The sequence below is a fragment of the Bombina bombina genome, chromosome 5 (genome assembly GCF_027579735.1).
Source record: "Bombina bombina isolate aBomBom1 chromosome 5, aBomBom1.pri, whole genome shotgun sequence".
NCBI classification, from domain to species: Eukaryota; Metazoa; Chordata; class Amphibia; order Anura; family Bombinatoridae; genus Bombina; species Bombina bombina.
In genome coordinates, this window is record NC_069503.1 from 700,789,728 (window position 1) to 700,815,283 (window position 25,556).

Sequence of the window (25,556 nt, forward strand, 5' to 3'; positions counted from 1 at the left end):
AGTTTAGAGAAAACCTCTGTGAGGGTTTTATTCATAACTGTGGCCATGTCTTGTAAAGTAAATGAATTAAACGCAGTAGAGGTACTTGGCGTCACTTGTGCGGGCGTTACTGGTTGTGACACTTGGGGAGAGCTAAATGCTAAACCCTCATTTCCTTCTAACTGAGAATCATCTATTGCAATATTTTTAAGTGCTAAAATATGCTCTTTATAATTTATAGACATATCAGTGCAAGTGGGACACATTCTAAGAGGGGGTTCCACAATGGCTTCTAAACACATAGAACAAGGGTTTTCCTTGGTGTCAGATATGTTAAACAGGCTAGTAATGAAACAAACAAGCTTGGAAAACACTTTAATCAAAGAAAATAACACGTTAAACAAAAACGGTACTGTTCCCTTTAAGAGAAAAAAAGCTGCACAAACATTGTAAAAAAGCAGTAAACAAAACGAAATTTTTACAGTAGCATCATAAAGCCTTAGTAACTTTGCACCACTATGCAAATAAACAATGAACCCCTTAATGTAAAAACCGGATTGAAAAAACTTCAAAACCGGTAAAATAACGTTCAGCACCTTGCCACAGCTCTGCTGTGGCGCCTACCTGCCCTTTAGGAACAATTTGTGGGGGAAAAAAACCTCTTTACAGCCCTCAAATACAGCAGGAATCTCTGGAGAAGTAGCTAGATGCTTCTGAGGTAAATAAACTGTGCAACTGAAAATAGGCCCCTCCCACCTCATTCAATGTTATGGGGCCTAAAAAACACCACAGAGTGTTTCTTAAACTAGCCATGTGGGTTAATAACCCTTAAACAAGCCACAAAGACCCCTTAAAGTCCCTCAAAAAACGTTTTATTTGTAATTAAACCAAAACGTTTTTTCCTATTAGTGTCACCAGTAACTATGAGCCCTTTATGCAAGCTTGGATTCCTCTTTTACTGAACACAGCTTACCTTTCCCTCATGGGGATATTGCCAGCCTTTTCTAGAAATAACGCAGTCTGTCTAGAAAAAAAATAGACTGAACATACCTTAATGCAGTTTAGCCTGCAAACTGTTCCCCCAACTGAAGTTTTCCTGTACTCTTCAGCCCTTGTGAGAACAGCAGTGGATCTTAGTTACAAAATGCTAAGATCATCATCCTCCTTGCAGAAATCTTCATCCCTTTTCTGCCAGAGAGTAAATAGTACACACCGTTACCATTTAAAATAACAAACTTTTTTTGTCACCACACTCCCTTTGCCCTTCCTAGCAGTTAAGAAGGCAGAGAGAATGAGTGGGGGGTGGAGCTAAGGGAGGAGCTATATGGACAGCTCTGCTGTGGGTGCTCTCTCTGCCACTTCCTGTAGGGAAGGAGAATATCCCATAAGTATGGATGAATCCGTGGACTCGATATATCTTACAAGAGAAATCTGGTCTTAAGAGGGAACACTCTATACGACCTATTTAGCGGTTGAAAATAAAATTAATCGTATCACTTAATTAATCATTTAATTTTAGAGTTTCGGTAAATACACCAAATTATTTAAAACAATACAGAATTCTAATTTTAATATTCCTATTGAAGACTTACCTAGGATTTCAAAATCTTTAATCCTATATAAAGATTTTGTTATTGAAAAAAAAGTATGACCTTGGTTCATACCTGCAATAATTTTACTTCTATGGATCATTCCAGTCACTTTATTCGCCAACTGATAAGCTGTCCAATGGTACAGGAGATATAGGTATAGCAGGGTAGCCTCAATTTGCTGTTCTCCTGTCCAGAGAGGTCTCTTGAGTTTTTGCCACCTCAGAGCACACGTTTTTAGTTTTGCATTTTCCAGGGGTCACAAACAGGGGCTCTCTTGTGCTCTCTCCTCCTTCTGTGTTTTCTCTTTTCTCTCTCTTCTTTCTCTCTGCCATCTCTTCTCTGTCCCCTCTCTCCCTCTGTGTTTTCCCTCTCTTCATTTATCTTCTCTTTCTTAATGTTTTCTCTCCATCCCATCTCCCCTGTCTCTCTTCAATCTATCTTCTCTTTCTTTGTTCTCTATCTCTCTCCCTTCTCTCTCCTCCTCTCTTCTATCTCTCTGCTCTTTCTTCCTTTTCTTTCTGCCCTCACTCTCACTTCTCTTCCTATCTCATGCCACTCTCCCCGTCTGTGTTTTCTCTCTCTCTTCAATCTAGCTTTTCTTTCTTTGTTCTCTACCTCTCTCCTCACTGTCCCTTCTCTCTCCTTCTCTCTTCTTTCTCTTTGCCTCTCTTCTTTCTCTCTGCCCTCTCGTCTCTGTCTCTCTGTCCCCTCTTCTTTCTCTCTAATATAAGTTAAAATATTTTTTACATGTTTTGTTATGCATATTTTCAAGTGTTAACTCTTTACTTCGGGTTTCCAAAAGTGCTATTTTTGAAGCAATATTTTGTTGTTGCACTCATGCACAGCACTTCAAGGGATATTAAACAATATGAGATTGTAATAAAAAATTATTTAATTATGTACAGTTAAAAAACTTTGCAAAATACTTATGAATTATTTTGTTCCCCTTTCCTGTAACTTAACTCTTAAATTCCACAGAGTAATAGGCGCAGCTATGTTTGAATTTACGTTTTCCCGTTATCTCACTTTCCTGTGAGAAAAATTAAGGACAGATATAAAACAGACAATAAAAAAGACTGTCCAAACAATACTGTGTGAAACATAAGATTATCTAACAGGGTTTCCATACAGCCTTATTTGCGCAATCTCTGATTTATTGCCTGATTTATACGTATCCCTAATTGTTGTGCTCCACTTATAATCTAGGCCATTCTTAGCAGCAGGTCAGCGTTTCTTGATGCACACAGATTATTTTATAAATGGTTGCTTCATTCAAGTGACCCAAATGCAAAAAAAAAATAAAACTAAGAAAAGGCAGCACTATTTGAATGTGAGAAAAGTGATGTTTTAGATATATATATAAATTGATAGATTGGGATAGGGATAAGTGTCTCTGATTCCTTGATATATATTACTCCTCTTCTTAAAAAAATGGAACGTTAAAAATGTGATCTAGTAAATTTACTGAAAAAATTGAAAAAAATAAAAAATGAAAAAATACTGTGTAAAAAGTTAATTGTGAAAAAATTGGTGGTTAAAAATCATTAAAAAAAAGTGGTATCAAAAAATAAAAAAGAGTGAAAAGGTAAAAAATATATTGAAAAATAGAAAAAGGTGATAAATATCCTGAATTAATAGTATCCAATCAATGAGATGGTAAAAATATGATGAAAGTTTACAATGTGACTTGTTGCAGTGATGGTGTATATTTATTATACTCCTTTTTGTGAATGTTTCCTCAATATGTGAATTTTGTGATGTATTGGTGAAAGGATGTCCGGTCTTTGTCCTAGACTCAATCCCTTAGTTATTCCTGTAGGTAGAAATGTAACATAGTGCAGTATTACTACAAAAAATATTAATACAATTAGAATGATGCTCACCAATTATTGTCAATGCGTTTCGGCCCCTTTAGTAGGCCTTTCTCAAGACTATGTTTTGGTGTGCTGTGGTGGCTATATTTAAGGCTAGAGTTGGCCAATCAGAATTATCGTAATTTTGGTGCCAAACGTTCTTACTGTGAACCGGAAGTGCTCATTCTGATTTCCTTCCGTTATGGCTATATCATGTATTTACATTTTGTATCATTTATAGACGTTAGGGTGGTTTGTTTTTTGGTTGACTGGGTTTTTCTTTAGTAATGATGTATTTTGGAAGTCGTTATTATCCATAAAAGTATCTTTGCGTGTCATCCATAGAATCATAAAACCGGAAGTGACGTCATTGTACATTGCGTCACTTCCGGTATTGGTTCTGTTATTATATGAAAATATGTAAAAGGTACATGTTAAATCAATGAACAATTTACAACATAATTAAAATCCAGATATCTTAAGATGTAAATATAATAAATATATTACATAATTAATAATATGGTTATGCAAATAAATAAATTAATATAATTAAAACATCCAAATATATTATTCTATTAAGAAGTACCACAGTATCGCCCATAAGGTATCTCTCAAGGAGATTAGATAAACTACTACTCTTAGATGGGCGACTCTCTTACTCAGAAATCCTGGTTGTAGTGGGCTTAGTCCATATTCAGGTATAAAAACTAAACTTGCCACCTATATGTACAAAATTAACGAGTAATATATCAGATAATTGCTATAGGGCATATGGCGATAGGATCTGAGGATGGGGCATATGTCGATGGGGTCTGAGAATAAAAATAGATTATGAGGGTAAAAATATATGGTAGAATTTAAAATTAATATAATATATATAAAATATATATGTAGAATATATTAAAATAAAATAAAATAGAATACAATAAAATAGGATTCCCTATTGTGCCTATAATAATATATTATTAACTCAGTCTTATGTTACAAATAACTATATTGAGTTAGTATGATAATTCTATTTGATTTTATTTTAATATACTCTACATATATATTTTATATATATATTATATTAATTTTAAATTCTACCATATATTTTTACCCTCATAATCTATTTTTATTCTCAGACCCCATTGCCATATTTTTACCCTCATAATCTATTTTTATTCTCGTACCCCATCGCCATATGCCCCATCCTCAGATCCTATCGCCATATGCCCTATAGCAATTATCTGATATAGTACTCGTTAATTTTGTACATATAGGTGGCAAGTTTAGTTTTTATACCTGAAGACTAAGCCCACTACACCCAGGATTTCTGAGTAAGAGAGTCGCCCATCTAAGAGTAGTAGTTTATCTAATCTCCTTGAGAGATACCTTATGGGCGATACTGTGGTACTTCTTAATAGAATAATATATTTGGATGTTTTAATTATATTGATTTATTTAGATGCATAACCATATTATTAATTATGTAATATATTTATTATATTTACATCTTAAGATATCTGGATTTTAATTATGTTGTAAATTGTTCATCGATTTAACATGTACCTTTTACATATTTTCTATTTATGTATTTTTGATGTATTTCTTATGATGTTTTAAATGAATTTTAGTGAGGCTTTGAAATTTTCTAACATCAAACTGTAATCACCGGAATTCTTTGTTTTTATGTTACACCATTGTTTCTAAGAATTAAACATGTGCGATTAACCGCTAAGAATGAAAACCGGAAGTGATATAATGGCCCAGTAGCACACCAACAACATCGAAACCGGAAATATAATAACGGAACCAATACTGGAAGTGACGCAATGTACAATGACGTCACTTCCGGTTTTACGATTCTATGGATGACACGCAAAGATACTTTTATGGATAATAACGACTTCCAAAATACATCATTACTAAAGAAAAACCCAGTCAACCAAAAAACAAACCACCCTAACGTCTATACAGGATACAAAATGTAAATACATGATTTAGCCATAACGGAAGGAAATTGGAATGAGCACTTCCGGGTCACAGTAAGAACGTTTGGCGCCAAAATTACGATAATTCTGATTGGACAACTACATCCTTAAATATAGCCACCACAGCACACCAAAACATAGTCTTGAGAAAGGCCTACTAAAGGGGCCGAAACGCATTGACAATAATTGGTGAGCATCAATCTAATTGTATTAATATTTTTTGTAGCAATACTGCACTATGTTACATTTCTACCTACAGGAATAACTAAGGGATTGAGTCTAGGACAAAGACCGGACATCCTTTCACCAATACATCACAAAATTCACATATTGAGGAAACATTCACAAAAAGGAGTATAATAAATATACACCATCACTGCAACAAGTCACATTGTAAACTTTCATCATCTTTTTACCATCTCATTGATTGGATACTATTAATTCAGGATATTTATCACCTTTTTCTATTTTTCAATATATTTATTATCTTTTCACTCTTTTTTATTTTTTGATACCACTTTTTTATTGATTTTTAACCACCAACTTTTTCACAACAATTTTTTCACAATTAACTTTTTACACAGTATTTTTTATTTTTTTTATTTCTCTTGTAAGATGTATCGAGTCCACGGATTCATCCATACTTGTGGGATATTCTCCTTCCTAACAGGAAGTGGCAAAGAGAGCACCCACAGCAGAGCTGTCTATATAGCTCCTCCCTTAGCTCCGCCCCCCCCAGTCATTCTCTTTGCCTGCTTAACTGCTAGGAAGGGTAAAGTGAGTGTGGTGACAAAAATTTTAGTTTTTATTTACTCAAGCAAAAGTTTGTTATTTTAAATGGTACCGGTGTGTACTATTTACTCTCTGGCAGAAAAGGGATGAAGATTTCTGCAGGGAGGATGATGATTTTAGCACTTTGTAACTAAAATCCACTGCTGTTCTCACAAGGACTGAAGAGTACAGGAAAACTTCAGTTGGGGGAACGGTTTGCAGTCTAAACTGCTTTGAGGTATGTTCAGTCTATTTTTTTCTAGACAGACTGTGTTAATTCTAGAAAAGGCTGGCAATATCCCCATGAGGGAAGGGTAAGCTGTTTAGAAAATAATAGAGGTTGCCAAAGCGCCAAATAAAGGCTGGGTCTGAGCCAATGATAGTGAAAATCACGATCTTATAACAAATACATTTTATTCATACAGAAATAAAAACAGATAAAAACAAGTGACAGATATTTAAAACTGCATAAAAAAGACCGAAATTTAAATACTAGCCTTGATCAGTGGCTAGAATAAAACACTCGTATTGCCTAGTTTCCCATTGGCAATATCTGAATTAAAAAAGGTGGAACATGTGTCGTGTTCTAAAAGACGTCTATGTGGTGTAGCAAGATATTGCTTTCAAAATTAAATGAAATCAGAATTGCTTTGCTAATTGCTGTGGCGTGTGTGACATACAATAAATGCCGTTCTTATAACAGCCTATGTTAGCAAACCTTGATGTTTGGAAAATCTTTATATACAAACATCAAACAGAAATCTAGGTATAGATAGATTGAATCTGCTGGTTACAGCAGCGTAGGATGGTTCTGCTAGTTATAGCAGCATATAAGATGTATATGATGTGAGATATATCCTCATAATTTATCTGACTTGTATAGTTGTCCAAAACAGTGATGGTGATAAATGTTCGTGAGTGGTACAACTTGTGCGTGGTGGTAGCAAACTAAAATACAGATGAAAATAATAAAAAAAAAAAAAAAAAAAAAGCACACTAGATAATAAAATTAGCGTGGGACATCAAAGCAAATTAGAAAACAGAAATCACAATCTGTGATAATGTGAGCAACGTTGAACTGTAATTAATGGCGTGAAATAATTACGGTAAAACTAACAAACAAATATATAAACTCTGTGAACACTGTGGAACCCCTTAGTTGTGTTCAGAAAATAATCATATAAAAAATGAAAACGCAAAACAGGCAAATGAACAAATGTGAAGAACCCTTGAAATTAAGAGCAAACCAAATGATTCAAAAAAAAAAAAAAAACAGTGGCCACTGTGTAAAAGGTAAAAAAACAATAAATGAACAGTCAATCCAACAGCAGATAAGTTATTTTAAAAAACTCTGCTAGTATAAGCGTTCCTGTAATGAACAGTCAATCCATCAAAATAGAAAAATAAATTTTGAAACCTTCTGCTAATATTAGCGTGATGGTTCTGCAGCCGAAGCCGAGTTGGAGTATAGAAACCGGAAGTCCTAGTCCTCTCTAGTTTCAGCGATACCTAAAAAATAAATATACAATAGTGCAGATAGTTTTCTTAATCTTATAACAAATTGAAATAAAACTCACCAGTCGACGCGTTTCGGTCTGTGCTAGACCTTTATCAAGACTGGTATCATGTATTTCCAGAGCTCTTATATAGCTAGTTGTTTAAATGTGACCCGGAAGTGTTTGTTTATTACTTCCGGTTTCTCGATCTATTCTTATTTAAAAAAATGTGTGTTTTTGATCTTATCAGAGTCTTTATTTAGATCTCACTTATCTTAGTACTGGCTTATGGTACCAGTTGGTATGATGGGATTCTTTGTAGCTGGAATCAGAGTGTTCGTGTGTACATTACTTCCGGAGTTTCAGTTCAAACACTTCCGGTCTCATTCATTCAAATGGAGGGAAAGTGCGCTACTCAGACCTCGCCTTTTATGCCATTTTATTGGTCTTTTTGGCGCTTTGAATCTGTTTAGTTATTACAATTTTCAGTTCGCACATCCTTTTGTTATATAGAAATTTTTTTTAATGCATACAGAAATGGAGAGAATGTTTTCAAATGTGCAAAAAAATTTTTTTTGTAATAATAAAAAATATAATTTTAAAGAAATCTATTTCTTCGAGTGTCTATCTATGTGTAACATTAAGAAGGGAGAGTGGCATTATAGTCTTTCCTTTGTTGGTACAAATTCTTTAAGGATTTGTGAGTAATTACATAACCAATATATGAGTGAATGCAATATGAGTAACAGTTTTCTTCTTATTACTTTAAGATCTTTTTCTCATGGGATACTAATATATAGGAGGTAATCTTTTCTCATTGATTTGAATCTTTTATTCAAAGGCTAGTTCTATTTGGTGCTAACTAATTTTAGTTAGCACAGAGAGGTGGAATCGTTTAGGAGCCTTCTGGTTATCTTTGATAAGATATATAAACATAGTTGCTTAAGAATTATTATAAGAACTTATATATAATTGTATAAAACACATCTTAAAGATTTATATTTACAACTATATATACTATTGTCAGCTTCTACTTCTATTACCATAATAACTAGGATGAGAGATTTTGGGGATACGTTTTTATCATTAAGGAGATCGAGGCTATTAAGTTTCTTATTGGTAAACGTTAGGTCGTTGTATATATTTTACCAATTTCTTGGATCAGCATGTATGTACATGAGAGTGTTAATTTCATGAGAGTGTTTGTTTAATCGACTAATCGAAAATTGTTACTTGATGACTGCGTGCAGACTATGGTTGTATGTAGTCTGACAGAAAAAATTCTAAGAGATTGAAAATTCGCTATTTGCGTATATGTATCATCTATATACTTCAGAGGGTCTTGTATTCTATGGCATTCCTGTATAAGCTTTTAAAGATTCAATTGCTAAAAATAGAATAGGGGTACTTTTGTATAAATTCAGAGGATTCAATTGCTCAAAATAGATTGAGGGTACTCTAAGGTAGGTCTTAAATACCCTAGCTTAGGAATCATAGGGTCTTAAATACCCTAGCTTAGGAGTCATAGGGAACACTTCTATCACCTGGCTGTAATTAGACTGTAGGGAGTCTTTTTTCGGCCTTTCATAGGGATCTGTAGGAAGGGTAAGCTGTATTCAGAGACTTAGTAAGAATCCCAACTGGCACAAAGGGCTCATTAGTTACTGGTGACACTGATAAGGAAAAACGTTTTTATTGTTATTGCAAATATAACGTTTTTTGAGGGACTTTAATGGGTCTTTGTGGCTTGTTTAAGGGTTATTAACCCACATGGCTAGTTTAGGAAACACTCTGTTGTGTTTCTTTTAGGCCCCATGACATTGAGTGAGGTGGGAGGGGCCTATTTTCGTGCCTCAGTTGCACAGTTTCTTTTCCTCAGAGACATCCAGCTGCTTCTCCAGAGGTTCCTACTGTGTTTGAGGGCTGTAAAGAAGTTTTTTTTTCCCCACAAATCGTTCATAAAGGGCTGGTAGGCGCCACAGCAGAGATGTGGCAAGGTGCTGAACGTTTTTTACCGGTTTTTGACGTTTTGTCAATCCGGTTTTTACATTAAGGGGTTAATTGTTTATTTGCATAGCTGTGCAGAGTTACTAAGGCTTTATGATGCTACTGTAAAAATTTTGTTGAGTTTACTGCTTTTTTACACTGTTTTGCAGAGTTTGTGCATCTTTTTTTCTCTTAAAGGCACAGTACCATTTTTTTCTAAGTATTAATTACTTTGAATAAAGTGTTTTCCAAGCTTGCTTGTTTCATTACTAGCCTGTTTAACATGTCTGACACCAAGGAAAATCCTTGTTTAATGTGTTTAGAAGCCATTGTGGAAACCCCTCTTAGAATGTGTCCCACTTGCACTGATATGTCTATAAATTATAAAGAGCATATTTTAGCACTTAAAAATATAGCAATAGATGATTCTCAGACAGAAGGAAATGAGTGTTTGACATCTAGCTCTCCCCAAGTGTCACAACCAGTAACGCCCGCACAAGTGACGCCAAGTACCTCGAATGCGTCGAATTCATTTACTTTACAAGACATGGCCACAGTTATGAATAAAACCCTCACAGAGGTTTTCTCTAAACTGCCTGGTTTACAAGGAAAGCGTGACAGCTCTGGGTTAAGAACAAGTGCTTAGCAGTCTGATGCTTTAGTAGCTGTATCTGATATACCCTCACAATGTTCTGAAGTAGGGGTAAGGGATTTGTTATCTGAGGGAGAAATTTCTGATTCAGGAAAGACGCTCCCTCAGACAGATTCTGACATGACGGCCTTTAAATTTAAGCTTTAACACCTCCGCTTATTGCTCAGGGAGGTATTAGCGACTCTAGATGATTGTGACCTCATAGTGGTTCCAGAGAAATTGTGTAAAATGGACAAATACTTAGAGGTTCCTGTTTACACTGATGTTTTTCCAGTCCCTAAGAGGATTGTGAATATTGTTACTAAGGAGTGGGATAAACCAGGTATTCCGTTTGCTCCCCCTCCTGTTTTTAAGAAAATGTTTCCCATATCTGACACCATGCGGGACTCGTGGCAGATGGTTCCTAAGGTGGAGGGAGCTATGTCTACTCTATCTAAGCGTACAACTATACCTATCGAAGACAGTTGTGCTTTCAAAGATCCTATGGATAAAAAATTAGAGGGTCTCCTGAAGAAAATTTTTGTTCATCAAGGTTTTCTTCTCCAACCTATTGCGTGCATTGTTCCTGTAACAACTGCAGTTGCTTTCTGGTTCGAGGCTCTAGAAGAGTCTCTTCAGATGGAGACTCCATTAGAGGATATTATGGATAGAATTAAGGCCCTTAAGTTGGCTAATTCTTTCATTACAGATGCCGCTTTCCAACTGGCTAAGTTAGTGGCAAAGAATTCAGGTTTTGCCATTTTAGCACGCAGGGCGTTATGGCTTAAGTCCTGGTCTGCTGATGTATCATCAAAATCTAAACTTTTGAACATCTCTTTCAAAGGAAAGACCCTATTCGGGCCTGAACTGAAAGAGATTATTTCAGACATCACTGGAGGGAAAGGCCATGCTCTCCCTCAGGATAAAACAAATAAATTGAGCTTCCTTTCAGAATTTCAAGGGTGGTCCCGCTTCAGCTTCCCCTGCTGCAAAGCAAGAGGGGAATTTTGCCAAATCCAAGTCAGTCTGGAGACCTAACCAGGCTTGGAACAAGGGTAAACAGTCTAAGAAGCCTGCAGCTGCCTCTAAGACAGCATGAAGGGGTAGCCCCCGATCCGGGACCGGATCTAGTAGGGGGCAGACTCTCTCTCTTCGCTCAGGCTTGGGCAAGAGATGTCCATGATTCCTGGGCTTTAGAAATTGTGTCCGAGGGATATCTTCTGGACTTCAAAGACTCTCCCCCAAGGGGTAGGTTTCACACTTCTCAATTGTCTGCAAACCAGACAAAGAGAGAGGCGTTCTTACGCTGCGTAGAAGACCTACATACCATGGGAGTGATCTGCCCAGTTCCAAAAGCGGAACAAGGGCTAGGGTTTTACTCAAACCTGTTTGTGGTTCCCAAAAAAGAGGGAACTTTCAGACCAATCTTGGATCTCAAAATTCTAAACAAATTCCTCAGAGTACCATCATTCAAGATGGAGACTATTCTGTCTATTCTGCCATTGATCCAGGAGGGTCAATATATGACTACCGTGGACTTAAAGGATGCGTATCTACACATCCCTATTCACAGAGATCATCATCAATTCCTCAGATTCGCCATTCTGGACAGGCATTTTCAGTTCGTGGCCCTTCCCTTCGGGTTGGCCACGGCTCCCAGAATTTTCACAAAAGTGCTAGGGTCCCTTTTAGTGGTTCTAAGACCGCGGGGCATAGCAGTGGCGCCTTATCTAGACGACATCTTAATTCAGGCGTCAACTTTTCAGCTAGCCAAGTCTCACACGGACATCGTGTTGGCTTTTCTGAGATCTCACGGGTGAACATAAAAAAGAGTTCTCTCTTCCCTCTCACAAGAGTTCCCTTCCTCTGATAGACTCGGTAGAAATGAAAATATTTCTGACGGAGGTCAGAAAGTCAAAAATCTTAACCACTTGCCGAGCTCTTCATTCCATTCCACGGCCATCAGTGGCTCAGTGTATGGAGGTAATTGGACTCATGGTAGCGGCAATGGACATAGTCCCTTTTGCCCGCCTACACCTCAGACCACTGCAACTATGCATGCTCAAGCAGTGGAATGGGGATTATGCAGATTTATCTCCTCAACTGCATCTGGACCAGGAGACCAGAGACTCTCTTCTCTGGTGGTTGTCTCAGGACCACCTGTCTCAGAGAATGTGTTTCCGCAGGCCAGAGTGGCTCATAGTAACGACAGATGCAGTCTGGAACTCCCTGAAAGCACAGGGCTTATGGTCTCGGGAAGAAACTCTCCTCCAGATAAACATTCTAGAACTGAGAGCGATATTCAATGCGCTTCAGGCGTGGCCTCAGCTAGCTGCGGCCAAATTCATCAGATTTCAGTCGGACAACATCACGACTGTAGCTTATATCAATCATCAAGGAGGAACACGGAGTTCTCTAGCGATGATGGAGGTAACCAAAATAATCCGAATGGCGGAGGATCACTCTTGCCATCTCTCAGCAATCCATATCCCAGGGGTAGAGAATTGGGAGGCGGATTTCCTAAGTCGTCAGACTTTTCATCCGGGGGAGTGGGAACTCCATCCAGAGGTATTTGCCCAGCTGATTCTGCTATGGGGGACACCAGAATTGGATCTGATGGAGTCCCGTCAGAATGCCAAACTTCCTTGTTACGGGTCCAGGTCCCGGGATCCCCAAGAGGTACTGATAGATGCTCTAGCAGTGCCCTGGTCCTTCAATCTGGCCTATGTATTTCCACCGTTTCCTCTCCTCCCACGTCTGGTTTCTAGAATCAAGCAGGAGAGAGCTTCGGTGATTCTGATAACACCTGCGTGGCCACGCAAGACTTGGTATGCAGACCTAGTGGACATGTCATCGGTTCCACCGTGGACTCTGCAAATGAGACAGGACCTTCTAATCCAAGGTCCATTCCCGCATCCAAATCTAATTTCTCTGCGTCTGACTGCTTGGAGATTGAACGCCTCATTTCTATCAAAGCGAGTCGGTCATTGATACCCTGATTCAAGCTAGAAAGCCTGTCACCAGGAAGATCTATCATAAGATTTGGCGCAAATATTTTTATTGGTGTAAATCCAAGGGCTACTCATGGAGTAAGATTAGGATTCCTAGAATATTGTCCTTTCTCCAAGAAGGTTTGGAGAAGGGATTATCAGCTAGTTCCTTAAAAGGACAGATTTCTTCTTTGTCTATTCTTTTACACAATCATCTGGCAGAGATGACGTTCAAGCGTTTAGTCAGGCTTTAGTCAGAATCAAGCCTGTATTCCAACCTGTTGCTCCACCATGGAGCTTAAACTTAGTTCTTAAAGTTCTCCAAGGGGTTCCGTTTGAACCTATGCATTCCATAGATATTAAGCTTCTATCTTGGAAAGTTCTGTTTTTAGTAGCTCTTCGGCTCAAAGAGTTTCTGAGTTATCTGCTTTACAGTGTGACTCACCTTAACTTGTTTTCCATGCAGATAAGGTGGTTTTACGTACCAAACCTGGATTCCTTCCTAAGGTTGTTTCTAATAGGAATATCAATCAGGAAATTGTTGTTCCTTCACTGTGTCCTAATCCTTCTTCAAAGAAGGAACGTCTGTTGCACAATCTTGATGTGGTTCGTGCTTTAAAGTTCTACTTGCAAGCAACCAAAGATTTCCATCAAACATCTTCATTGTTTGTTGTTTACTCTTGTAAATGGAGAGGTCAAAAGGCTACGGCTACCTCTCTTTCCTTTTGGCTGAAAAGCATCATCCGTTTGGCTTATGAGACTGCTGGACAGCAGCCTCCTGTCCATTGCCGCTACCACGGTGATTGAAAGCCCTGTGAGCAGGGGCCGGTGTTGCACACTTCACTTGTGTGCAACGATAAATACGGCAGCATAGAGTAGCTATGATGCCGTGAAGTTTGGACCAGTCTGTCTAGCCCATGTTTAATAGAGGCCTATGACTCTCTAACTTCAGACACCAGGAGCATGCAAGCTAGTCCTGAGCAGAACAAAGTGACGGCTACATCCATATGCTGCGCCTGATTTACTTACTAGTTGTGTCCTTCTCAGGAGCAGCAATACAGTTACCAATCGGTTATTTTAAGGGAAATAAAAATTACATTTTCATGTAGACGATGCAATTTAAAAACAAATTATTTTTTTTTCTATAATCAAATGTAGTTTCCTCACTTGCAAAAACTAGCTAGATGAAATCAGAAGCATTAGTACACTATTGGGAGCTAGCTGGTGATTGGTGGCTACAGGCATATGTCTCTTGTCATTGACTCAGCAGATATGTTCAGCTATCTCCCACTAGTGCATTGCTCTGGGGCTGACATATGTTGGCCTCTTTGCATAAGTTAAGCATATAGTAATATGCTAGCAATAGTGTGATAATAAACACATTAACACATTAAGGGATTATTATTTGTGCACTTTTATGGCGCTTTAACCAAGGAAAATAAATGCAATAATAAAACAATTACATGTTTGAATGTATATTTCCCTTTAATTCAATGCCTATGTGTTTTTAGTTGGCATATTCAAATGGACTTCAAACTCACATTATGGCAGCAGAATAAGATAGGCAGCAATAATAAGCTAGGCAGCAGAATAAGCTCGGCAGCAATAATAAGGCAGCAGAATAAGCTATGCAGCAATAATAAACTAGGCAGCATAATAAGCTTGGCAGCAATAATAAGCTAGGCAGCAGAATAAGCTTGGTAGCAATAATAAGCTAGGCAGCAGAATAAGCTCGGCAGCAATAATAAGCTAGGCAGCAAAATAAGCTAGGCAACAATAATAAGCTAGGTAGCAGAATAAGCTCGGCAGCAATAATAAGCTAGGCCGCTGAATACGCTTGACAGTAATAATAAGATAGGCAGCAAAATAAGCTAGGTAGCAGAATAAGCTAGGCAGCAATAATAAACTAGGCAGCAGAATAAGCTAGGCAGCAAAATGATCTAGGCAGCAATACAAATGTAGACAGCAATAATAAGCAAGGCAGCAGAATAAGCTTGGCAGCAATAATAAGCGAGGCAACAAAATAAACTAGGCAACAATAATAAGCTAGGCAACAATAATAAGCTCGGCAACAATAATAAGCTAGGCAGCAGAATAAGCTCGGCAGCAATAATAAGCTAGGCAGCAGAATAAGATAGGCTGCAATAATAATATAGGCAGCAGTATAAGCTAGGAGCAATAATAAGATAGGCAATAGAATAAGCTTGGCAGCAATAATAATCTAGGCAGCAGTATAAGCTAGGAGCAATAATAAGATAAGCAGCATAATAAGCTTGGCAGCAATAATAAGCTTGGCAGCAATAATCTAGGCAGCAGTATAAGCTAGGAGCAATAATAAACTAAGCAGCATAATAAGCTTGGCAGCAATAATAAGCTAGGCATTATTGATATTTGTCTCTTTATTTCACTTCAGAATTTGAAAGTTATATATTATATACCATAATACTTGTGTTTTATTTCATGCATTTGTATACACCTGCTTTCCATTTTAAATATTTTCCTATTTCTGTTTTGCAGGGTGATTACGTCTTAAACATGAACCTGGTCAATGAAAACAATTTTCTAATTGGCTGTGCAAATCTGACTGTGAATATTCATTAAAAAATAATATACTGTATATGCTCCTTAATTTGCATTGTAAGTCAATCTATGAAAATAGGTTATTTGAAGTAAAACAATATAGAATCACCACTGAAAAGCTTAATTTGTTATATTTTCAACATGAGACATCTGGACCATCATAATCTCTAATTAAAAATGTTATTTTTTCTTTCTCTATTAAAAAAATGTATACATATTTAGGGGTTTATATAAAATTCCTTGCTTAGTTTCAAGACACAAATCAAGGTTCACTTCCTCTATGACCTGTTAGTAATAACAACCAGTTGCATTAGAGCATAAAAACATGTACAGTATATGTTTACAAATCAAACTCTTATTATATAATGCAAATAACTAATAGCGTTCACCTTGTCCAAGTTGTTGAAAGGAATGCTAATTATTTGTACATACCTGTGTAACCAACCTCAATATTATGAAGCACAGCTGATGGTGCTAAAGTTATACTTCTTCAACTGTTAATGGGACACTCAAGTCAAAATTAGACGTCCATAATTCAGATAGAGCATGCAATTTTAAACAACTTTCCAATATACTTCCATTAACAAAATATGCACAGTCTTTTTATATTTATACTTTTTGAGTCACCAGGTCCTCCTGAGCATGTGCAAGAATTCACAGAATATACGCATATGCATTTGTGATTGGCTGATGGCTGTCACATGATACAGGGAGAGTGGAAATAGACATAACTTTGGAATTTGTCAGAAGAAAATCTACTGCTCAGACATAGGGGCCGAATGCCCCTGTGTCCACGCTATCCTTCAGGCTTGCCGGTAACAGCAGTTATAAAGCAGCGCTCTAAAGACTGCTGCTCCATAACTTTTCCGCCGGTTCTGAGGCTGCCAACATCAATCCGCCTGATACTATACGATCGGTTGATTGACAACCCCTGCTAGTGGCCGATTGGCCGCGAATCTGCAGGGGGCGGCATTGCATAAGCAGTTCACAAGAACTGCTTGTGCAATGATAAATGCTGATAGCATATGCTGTCGGCATTTATCGATGTGTGGCGGACATGATACGCTGCAACGTATCATGTCCGCTCGCACTTTCATAAATTGGCCCCTAAGTGCTATTGCATTGTTTTTTTATCATGCATTTGTTAATTATGCAAATCTACTGTATTTATTGGTCCTTAATGGAGAGTGGCTGAGACAGAACAGCTAGTTTCAATTTAAAGGAACAGTAAAGTAAAAAAAAAAAATGTAAATGGATTGGAGAGAGCATGACATTTTAAAAAACTTTCCAATTTAATTCTGTTATCACTTTTGATTAGTTGTCTTATCCTAGATGAGCTCAGGAATGTGCATTGGTATTTTGCCATCTGGCAGCAATGTTTGCAACAATGTTTATAGAAAGAGAACAAAAAGCAAATTTGATTATAGAAGTAAATTTGAAAGCTGTATGTGAGCCATAAACATTTCATTTTACTATACTGTCCCTTTAACCCCTTAAGGACCAGGAATTTCAGAGAAAAACTTGCCCAAAAGACGGGATAATTTCTTGCATTTTTGCTATCGCTTCATTTAAACAAAAATAGAGTCAGTTTTTTTTTTGTTTTTTTTTTTAATTTACCTATCAAAACTATATACATACCTGCGCGAAACGCGTCAGATGTTAAGTCTTTGTTTTCACCTATGTACCAGCACCTTTGCTAAATAAATTCACCTTCATTCAACTTTTGGGCGATGCATCAGCCTCCTTTTGTTCTCCTTTGGGGATCTTTCATTGAGATATATATATATATATAAATATATATATATATATATATATATATATTTATATTATTTTTAAGTGGACAACCCAAGGTACTGATCTAGGCCCAGTTTTGGTATATTTTATGCCACTGTTTCACCGGGTCCAAATGAGATCATATTAAAAAGAAAAAGTTACCTTTTCACAAACTGTGGGTTTCTCACTAAAATTATTTACATACCGCTTGTGCAGTCATAACACAAATGGTTGTAAAAGCTTTTCTGGGATCCCATTTAAAATGTGCCAAATTATTTAAAGGGACAGTCCACACCAAAATTGTTATTGTTTAAAAAAAAATAATACTACCCATTCCCCAGCTTTGCACAACCAACATTGTTAGATTAATATACTTTATAACATTTAAACCTCTAAATGTCTGCTTGTTTCTAAGCCACTACAGTTAGCCTTATAAAAGCTTTTGTATTTGCTTTTCACAACAGGAGACTGCTAGTTCATGTGGGCCATATAGATAACATTGAATGAAAATCAATAGATAATAAATAAGATGCCATGTGATCACGGGGCTGTCAGAAGATGCTTAGATACAAGGTAATCACAGAGGTAAAAAGTATATTAATATAACTGTGTTGGTTATGCAAAACTTGGGAATGGGTAATAAAGCGATTATCTATCTTTCAAACAATAAAAACTTTGAAGTTGACTGTCCCTTTAAGGGTGCCTCAAAGTACTGACGAGACATCTTAGAGCTTTAGATCATCAGGCTCATAATCATATAACATTAGCTTGATTTAAAGATGTTGACTGTGTATATGTTTTACTTGTACAGGCAGTCCCCGGGTTACGTACAAGATAGGGACTTTAGGTTTGTTCTTAAGTTGAATTTGTATGTAGGTTGGAGCAGGCACTTTTTTTAGGTGAAACTGTAGCCAAACATTTGTTTTGTTTTGGATAGCATAGGATAAAGTTTGTTTTGCTATCTGTGCCCCTGTTCAGAAAATTTCACATCACTTTCTGTCCTTGTGACAATTGGATTTTCAGTATTTTGGATTATCCTGGAAAGAAGGATTGGCAATAAAGCTCTATTTTCTCTATATGTAAGTACGAGTTGTACTTAAGTCGGATGTCTGTAACCCGAGGACTGCCTGTATACTTGTATTTGTTTTATTGTAGGATATTTGTTTTTTATTGGATTCCAATTATTGTTTAAAATGATCAGTTTTAATGATTTATAGCTGATGTTTTGTGTATTATCTTTGTAATAAAATAAACTAAAGATAATGTTGTCTGATGTCATAAAGTGCTAAAGTCGGAAAACAACTTATATATTTTAGTACTAGTGAAAAAAGAATAAGAAGGACCTTACACTATTATTAGGGAGCATACAAGTGTAAGATAATACAGTATGGAAGAGCATTTTATTATTGCACCATTACTTGCACATACTGTAACTATGTGTTTAAGTGATGGTAAACTCGTTTTCAGTTAAGGCCCATTTGGGAAGCATATTTTCTGGGTGATCACAATCCAAAATGGATTCAGCCTCTAAAAGCCCCAGAATTCAACTGAAACAGACATATACAATGGCACATTCACACCTCTTAAGGTTACAGAACACTTCTTATAAAACATAATTTATGTAAGAACTTACCTGATAAATTAATTTCTTTCATATTAGCAAGAGTCCATGAGCTAGTGACGTATGGGATATACATTCCTACCAGGAGGGGCAAAGTTTCCCAAACCTCAAAATGCCTATAAATACACCCCTCACCACACCCACAAATCAGTTTAACGAATAGCCAAGAAGTGGGGTGATAAGAAAAAAGTGCGAAAGCATAAAAAATAAGGAATTGGAATAATTGTGCTTTATACAAAAAAATCATAACCACCACAAAAAAAGGGTGGGCCTCATGGACTCTTGCTAATATGAAAGAAATGAATTTATCAGGTAAGTTCTTACATAAATTATGTTTTCTTTCATGTAATTAGCAAGAGTCCATGAGCTAGTGACGTATGGGATAATGACTACCCAAGATGTGGATCTTTCCACGCAAGAGTCACTAGAGAGGGAGGGATAAAATAAAGACAGCCAATTCCTGCTGAAAATAATCCACACCCAAAATAAAGTTTAAATGAAAACATAAGCAGAAGATTCAAACTGAAACAGCTGCCTGAAGTACTTTTCTACCAAAAACTGCTTCAGAAGAAGAAAACACATCAAAATGGTAGAATTTAGTAAAAGTATGCAAAGAAGACCAAGTTGCTGCTTTGCAAATCTGATCAACCGAAGCTTCATTCCTAAACGCCCAGGAAGTAGAAACTGACCTAGTCGAATGAGCTGTAATCCTCTGAGGCGGAGTTTTACCCGACTCAACATAGGCATGATGAATTAAAGATTTCAACCAAGATGCCAAAGAAATGGCAGAAGCTTTCTGGCCTTTTCTAGAACCGGAAAAGATGACAAATAGACTAGAAGTCTTTCGGAAATTCTTAGTAGCTTCAACATATTATTTCAAAGCTCTAACAACATCCAAAGAATGCAATGATTTCTCCTTAGAATTCTTAGGATTAGGGCATAATGAAGGAACTACAATTTCTCTACTAATGTTGTTGGAATTCACAACCTTAGGTAAAAATTCAAAAGAAGTTCCCACACTGCCTTATCCTGATGAAAAATCAGAAAAGGAGACTCACAAGAAAGAGCAGACAATTCAGAGACTCTTCTGGCAGAAGAGATGGCCAAAAGGAACAAAACTTTCCAAGAAAGTAATTTAATGTCCAATGAATGCATAGGTTCAAACGGAGGAGCTTGAAGAGCCCCCAGAACCAAATTCAAACTCCAAGGAGGAGAAATTGACTTAATGACAGGTTTTATATGAACCAAGGCTTGTACAAAACAATGAATATCAGGAAGATTAGCAATCTTTCTGTGAAAAAGAACAGAAAGAGCAGAGATTTGACCTTTCAAGGAACTTGCGGACAAACCTTTATCTAAACCATCCTGAAGAAACTGTAAAATTCTCGGAATTCTAAAAGAATGCCAGGAAAAATGATGAGAAAGACACCAAGAAATATAAGTCTTCCAGACTCTATAATATATCTCTCTAGATACAGATTTACGAGCCTGTAACATAGTATTAATCACAGAGTCAGAGAAACCTCTTTGACCAAGAATCAAGCGTTCAATCTCCATACCTTTAAATTTAAGGATTTGAGATCCTGATGGAAAAAAGGACCTTGCGACAGAAGGTCTGGTCTTAACGGAAGAGTCCACGGTTGGCAAGAGGCCATCCGGACAAGATCCGCATACCAAAACCTGTGAGGCCATGCTGGAGCTACCAGCAGAACAAACAAGCATTCCTTCAGAATTTTGGAGATTACTCTTGGAAGAAGAACTAGAGGCGGAAAGAGATAGGCAGGATGATACTTCCAAGGAAGTGATAATGCATCCACTGCCTCCGCCTGAGGATCCCGGGATCTGGACAGATACCTGGGAAGTTTCTTGTTTAGATGAGAAGCCATCAGATCTATTTCTGGAAGTTCCCACATTTGAACAATCTGAAGAAATACCTCTGGGTGAAGAGACCATTCGCCCGGATGCAACGTTTGGCGACTTAGATAATCCGCTTCCCAATTGTCTATTCCTGGAATATGAACCGCAGAGATTAGACAGGAGCTGGATTCCGCCCAAACCAGAATTCGAGATACTTCTTTCATAGCCAGAGGACTGTGAGTCCCTCCTTGATGATTGATGTATGCCACAGTTGTGACATTGTCTGTCTGAAAACAAATGAACGATTCTCTCTTCAGAAGAGGCCAAGACTGAAGAGCTCTGAAAATTGCACGGAGTTCCAAAATATTGATCGGTAATCTCACCTCCTGAGATTCCCAAACCCCTTGTGCTGTCAGAGACCCCCACACAGCTCCCCAACCTGTAAGACTTGCATCTGTTGAAATTACAGTCCAGGTCGGAAGAACAAAAGAAGCCCCCTGAACTAAACGATGGTGATCTGTCCACCACGTCAGAGAGTGTCGTACAATCGGTTTTAAAGATATTAATTGAGATATCTTTGTGTAATCCCTGCACCATTGGTTCAGCATACAGAGCTGAAGAGGTCGCATGTGAAAATGAGCAAAGGGGATCGCGTCCGATGCAGCAGTCATAAGACCTAGAATTTCCATGCATAAGGCTACCGAAGGGAATGATTGTGACTGAAGGTTTTGACAAGCTGAAATCAATTTTAGACGTCTCTTGTCTGTCAAAGACAGAGTCATGGACACTGAATCTATCTGGAAACCCAAAAAGGTTACCCTTGTCTGAGGAATCAATGAACTTTTTAGTGAATTGATCCTCCAACCATGATTTTGAAGAAACAACAAAAGTCGATTCGTATGAAATTCTGCTAAATATGAAGACTGAGCAAGTACCAAGATATCGTCCAAATAAGGAAATACCACAATACCCTGTTCTCTGATTACAGATAGAAGGGCACCGAGAACTTTTGTAAAAATTCTTGGAGCTGTTGCTAGGCCAAACGGCAGAGCCACAAACTGGTAATGCTTGTCTAGGAAAGAGAATCTCAGAAACTGATAGTGCGCTGGATGAATCGGAATATGCAGATATGCATCCTGTAAATCTATTGTAGACATATATTATGCCCTTGCTGAACAAAAGGCAGGATAGTCCTTACAGTTACCATTTTGAATGTTGGTATCCTTACATAACGATTCAATATTTTTAGATCCAGAACTGGTCTGAAGGAATTCTCCTTCTTTGGTACAATGAAGAGATTCGAATAAAACCCCAGCCCCTGTTCCAGAACTGGAACTGGCATAATTACTCCAGCCAACTCTAGATCTGAAACACATTTCAGAAATGCTTGAGCTTTCGCTGGGTTTACTGGGATACGGGAAAGAAAGAATCTCTTTGCAGGAGGTCTTATCTTGAAACCAATTCTGTACCCTTCTGAAATAATGTTCTGAATCCAAAGATTGTGAACAGAATTGATCCAAATTTCTTTGAAAAAATGTAATCTGCCCCCTACCAGCTGAGCTGGAATGAGGGCCGCACCTTCATGTGGACTTAGAAGCTGGCTTTGCTTTTCTAGAAGGCTTGGATTTATTCCAGACTGGAGATGGTTTCCAAACTGAAACTGCTCCTGAGGAGGAAGGATCAGGCTTTTGTTCTTTGTTGAAACGAAAGGAACGAAAACGATTATTAGCCCTGTTTTTACCCTTAGATTTTTTATACTGTGGTAAAAAAGTTCCTTTCCCACCAGTAACAGTTGAGATAATAGAATCCAACTGAGAACCAAATAATTTATTACCCTGGAAAGAAAGGGAAAGTAGAGTCGATTTAGAAGACATATCAGCATTCCAAGTTTTAAGCCATAAAGCTCTTCTAGCTAAAATAGCTAGAGACATAAACCTGACATCAACTCTGATAATATCAAAAATGGCATCACAGATAAAATTATTAGCATGTTGAAGAAGAATAATAATGTTATGAGAATCATGATCTGTTACTTGTTGCGCTAAAGTTTCCAACCAAAAAGTTGAAGCTGCAGCAACATCCGCCAAAGATATAGCAGGTCTAAGAACACAAATAAGCATTTCTTAGAAAGGATTCAATTTTCCTATCTAAAGGATCCTTAAAGGAAGTACCATCTGCCGTAGGAATAGTAGTACGTTTAGCAAGGGTAGAGATAGCCCCATCAACTTTAGGGATTTTGTCCCAAAACTCTAATCTGTCAGACGGCACAGGATATAATTGCTTAAAACGTTTAGAAGGAGTAAAAGAATTACCCAATTTATTCCATTCCCTGGAAATTACTTCAGAAATAGCACCAGGAACAGGAAAAACTTCTGGAATAACTACAGGAGATTTAAAGACCTTGTCTAAACGTTTAGATTTAGTATCAAGAGGACCAGAATCCTCAATTTCTAATGCAATTAGGACTTCTTTAAGTAAAGAACGAATAAATTCCATTTTAAATAAATATGAAGATTTATCAGCATCAACCTCTGAAACAGAATCCTCTGAACCAGAAGAATCATTAGAATCAGAATGATGATGTTCATTTAAAAATTCATCTGGATAAAGAGAAGTTTTAAAAGACTTTTTATGTTTACTAGAAGGAGGAATAACAGACATAGCCTTCTTAATAGATTCAGAAACAAAATCTCTTATGTTATCAGGAACACTCTGAACATTAGATGTTGAAGGAACTGCAACAGGTAATGGTATTTTACTAAAGGAAATAATTTCTGCATTAACAAGTTTGTCATGACATTTAATACAAACAACAGCTGGAGGAACAGCTACCAAAAGTTTACAGCAGATACACTTAGCTTTGGTAGTTCCAGCACCAGGCAGCGATTTTCCTGAAGTATCTTCTGGCTCAGATGCAACATGAGACATCTTGCAATATGTAAGAGAAAAAACAACATATAAAGCAAAATTTATCAAATTCCTTAAATGACAGTTTCAGGAATGGGAAAAAATGCCAAAGAACAAGTTTCTAGCAACCAGAAGCAATGAAAAATGAGACTTAAATAATGTGGAGACAAAAGCGACGCCCATATTTTTTTAGCGCCAAATAAGACGCCCACATTATTTGGCGCCTAAATGCTTTTGGCGCCAAAAATGACGCCACATCCGGAACGCCGACATTTTTGGCGCAAAAGAACGTCAAAAAATGACGCAACTTCCGGCGACACGTATGACGCCGGAAACAGAAAAGATTTTTTGCGCCAAAAAAGTCTGCGCCAAGAATGACGCAATAAAATGAAGCATTTTCAGCCCCCGCGAGCCTAACAGCCCACAGGGAAAAAGTCAAATTTTTTAAGGTAAGAAAAAATGATTGATTCAAATGCATCATCCCAAATATGAAACTGACTGTCTGAAAATAAGGAATGTTGAACATCCTGAGTCAAGGCAAATAAATGTTTGAATACATATATTTAGAACTTTATAAAAAAAGCGCCCAACCATAGCTTAGAGTGTCACAGAAAATAAGACTTACTTACCCCAGGACACTCATCTACATGTTGTAGAAAGCCAAACCAGTACTGAAACGAAAATCAGCAGAGGTAATGGTATATATATAAGAGTATATCGTCGATCTGAAAAGGGAGGTAAGAGATGAATCTCTACGACCGATAACAGAGAACCTATGAAATAGACCCCGTAGAAGGAGATCATTGCATTCAAATAGGCAATACTCTCCTCACATCCCTCTGACATTCACTGCACGCTGAGAGGAAAACCGGGCTCCAACCTGTTGCGGAGCGCATATCAACGTAACAAACTTACTTCACCACCTCCATAGGAGGCAAAGTTTGTAAAACTGATTTGTGGGTGTGGTGAGCGGTGTATTTATAGGCATTTTGAGGTTTGGGAAACTTTGCCCCTCCTGGTAGGAATGTATATCCCATACGTCACTAGCTCATGGACTCTTGCTAATTACATGAAAGAAATTAGCCCTTTTGTTCAGTGAGAAAAAAAAATACTCTTGTGCATTAACCTATTTCAATCTGAATCAATCCTGCTAAACAATATTAATGCAACTTGTATGTCGGTATGATGGATATAATGTGCATGCTTTATTACAATGACTTATTTAACAGTTCTCACACTGTAAACCCAAGCACATTTGCAACCATGACTTCAAATCTGGGCTGTTAACAGGATTGCACCTTTGTAAGCAGGAAAATTTCAATACTGCAGTATTAGCTACAGAAAAACGTATTGTAAACAAAAGGCAGCATCAGAACTAAACCTCCTTCATTTGAAAAGGTGTTCTTGCAGCATCTTTAGATGCAACTGACTTCTATGAGCTGCTTGCTTGAGTACATTGTCCATTTTAGTATTTGATTAACAAGATTGTAATAATGTCACAAGCACAAAACAACTTAGACACAATTTGTAAAGAAAAAGCTATGATT

The 25,556-nt window shown here is 37.3% G+C and overlaps 1 protein-coding gene across 1 annotated transcript in view; it reads left to right on the forward strand.

The window, feature by feature from the left end:
- Window positions 1-18,887, forward strand: part of LY86 (lymphocyte antigen 86) — a 133,815-nt gene extending 114,928 nt beyond the window's left edge. The window contains exon 5 of the mRNA XM_053714704.1: window positions 15,789-18,887. Coding sequence (XP_053570679.1) covers window positions 15,789-15,872 — 84 coding nt within the window. The 3' untranslated portion in view covers window positions 15,873-18,887. The remainder of the gene's footprint in view (window positions 1-15,788) is intronic.
- The last annotated feature ends 6,669 nt before the right edge of the window (window positions 18,888-25,556 follow it).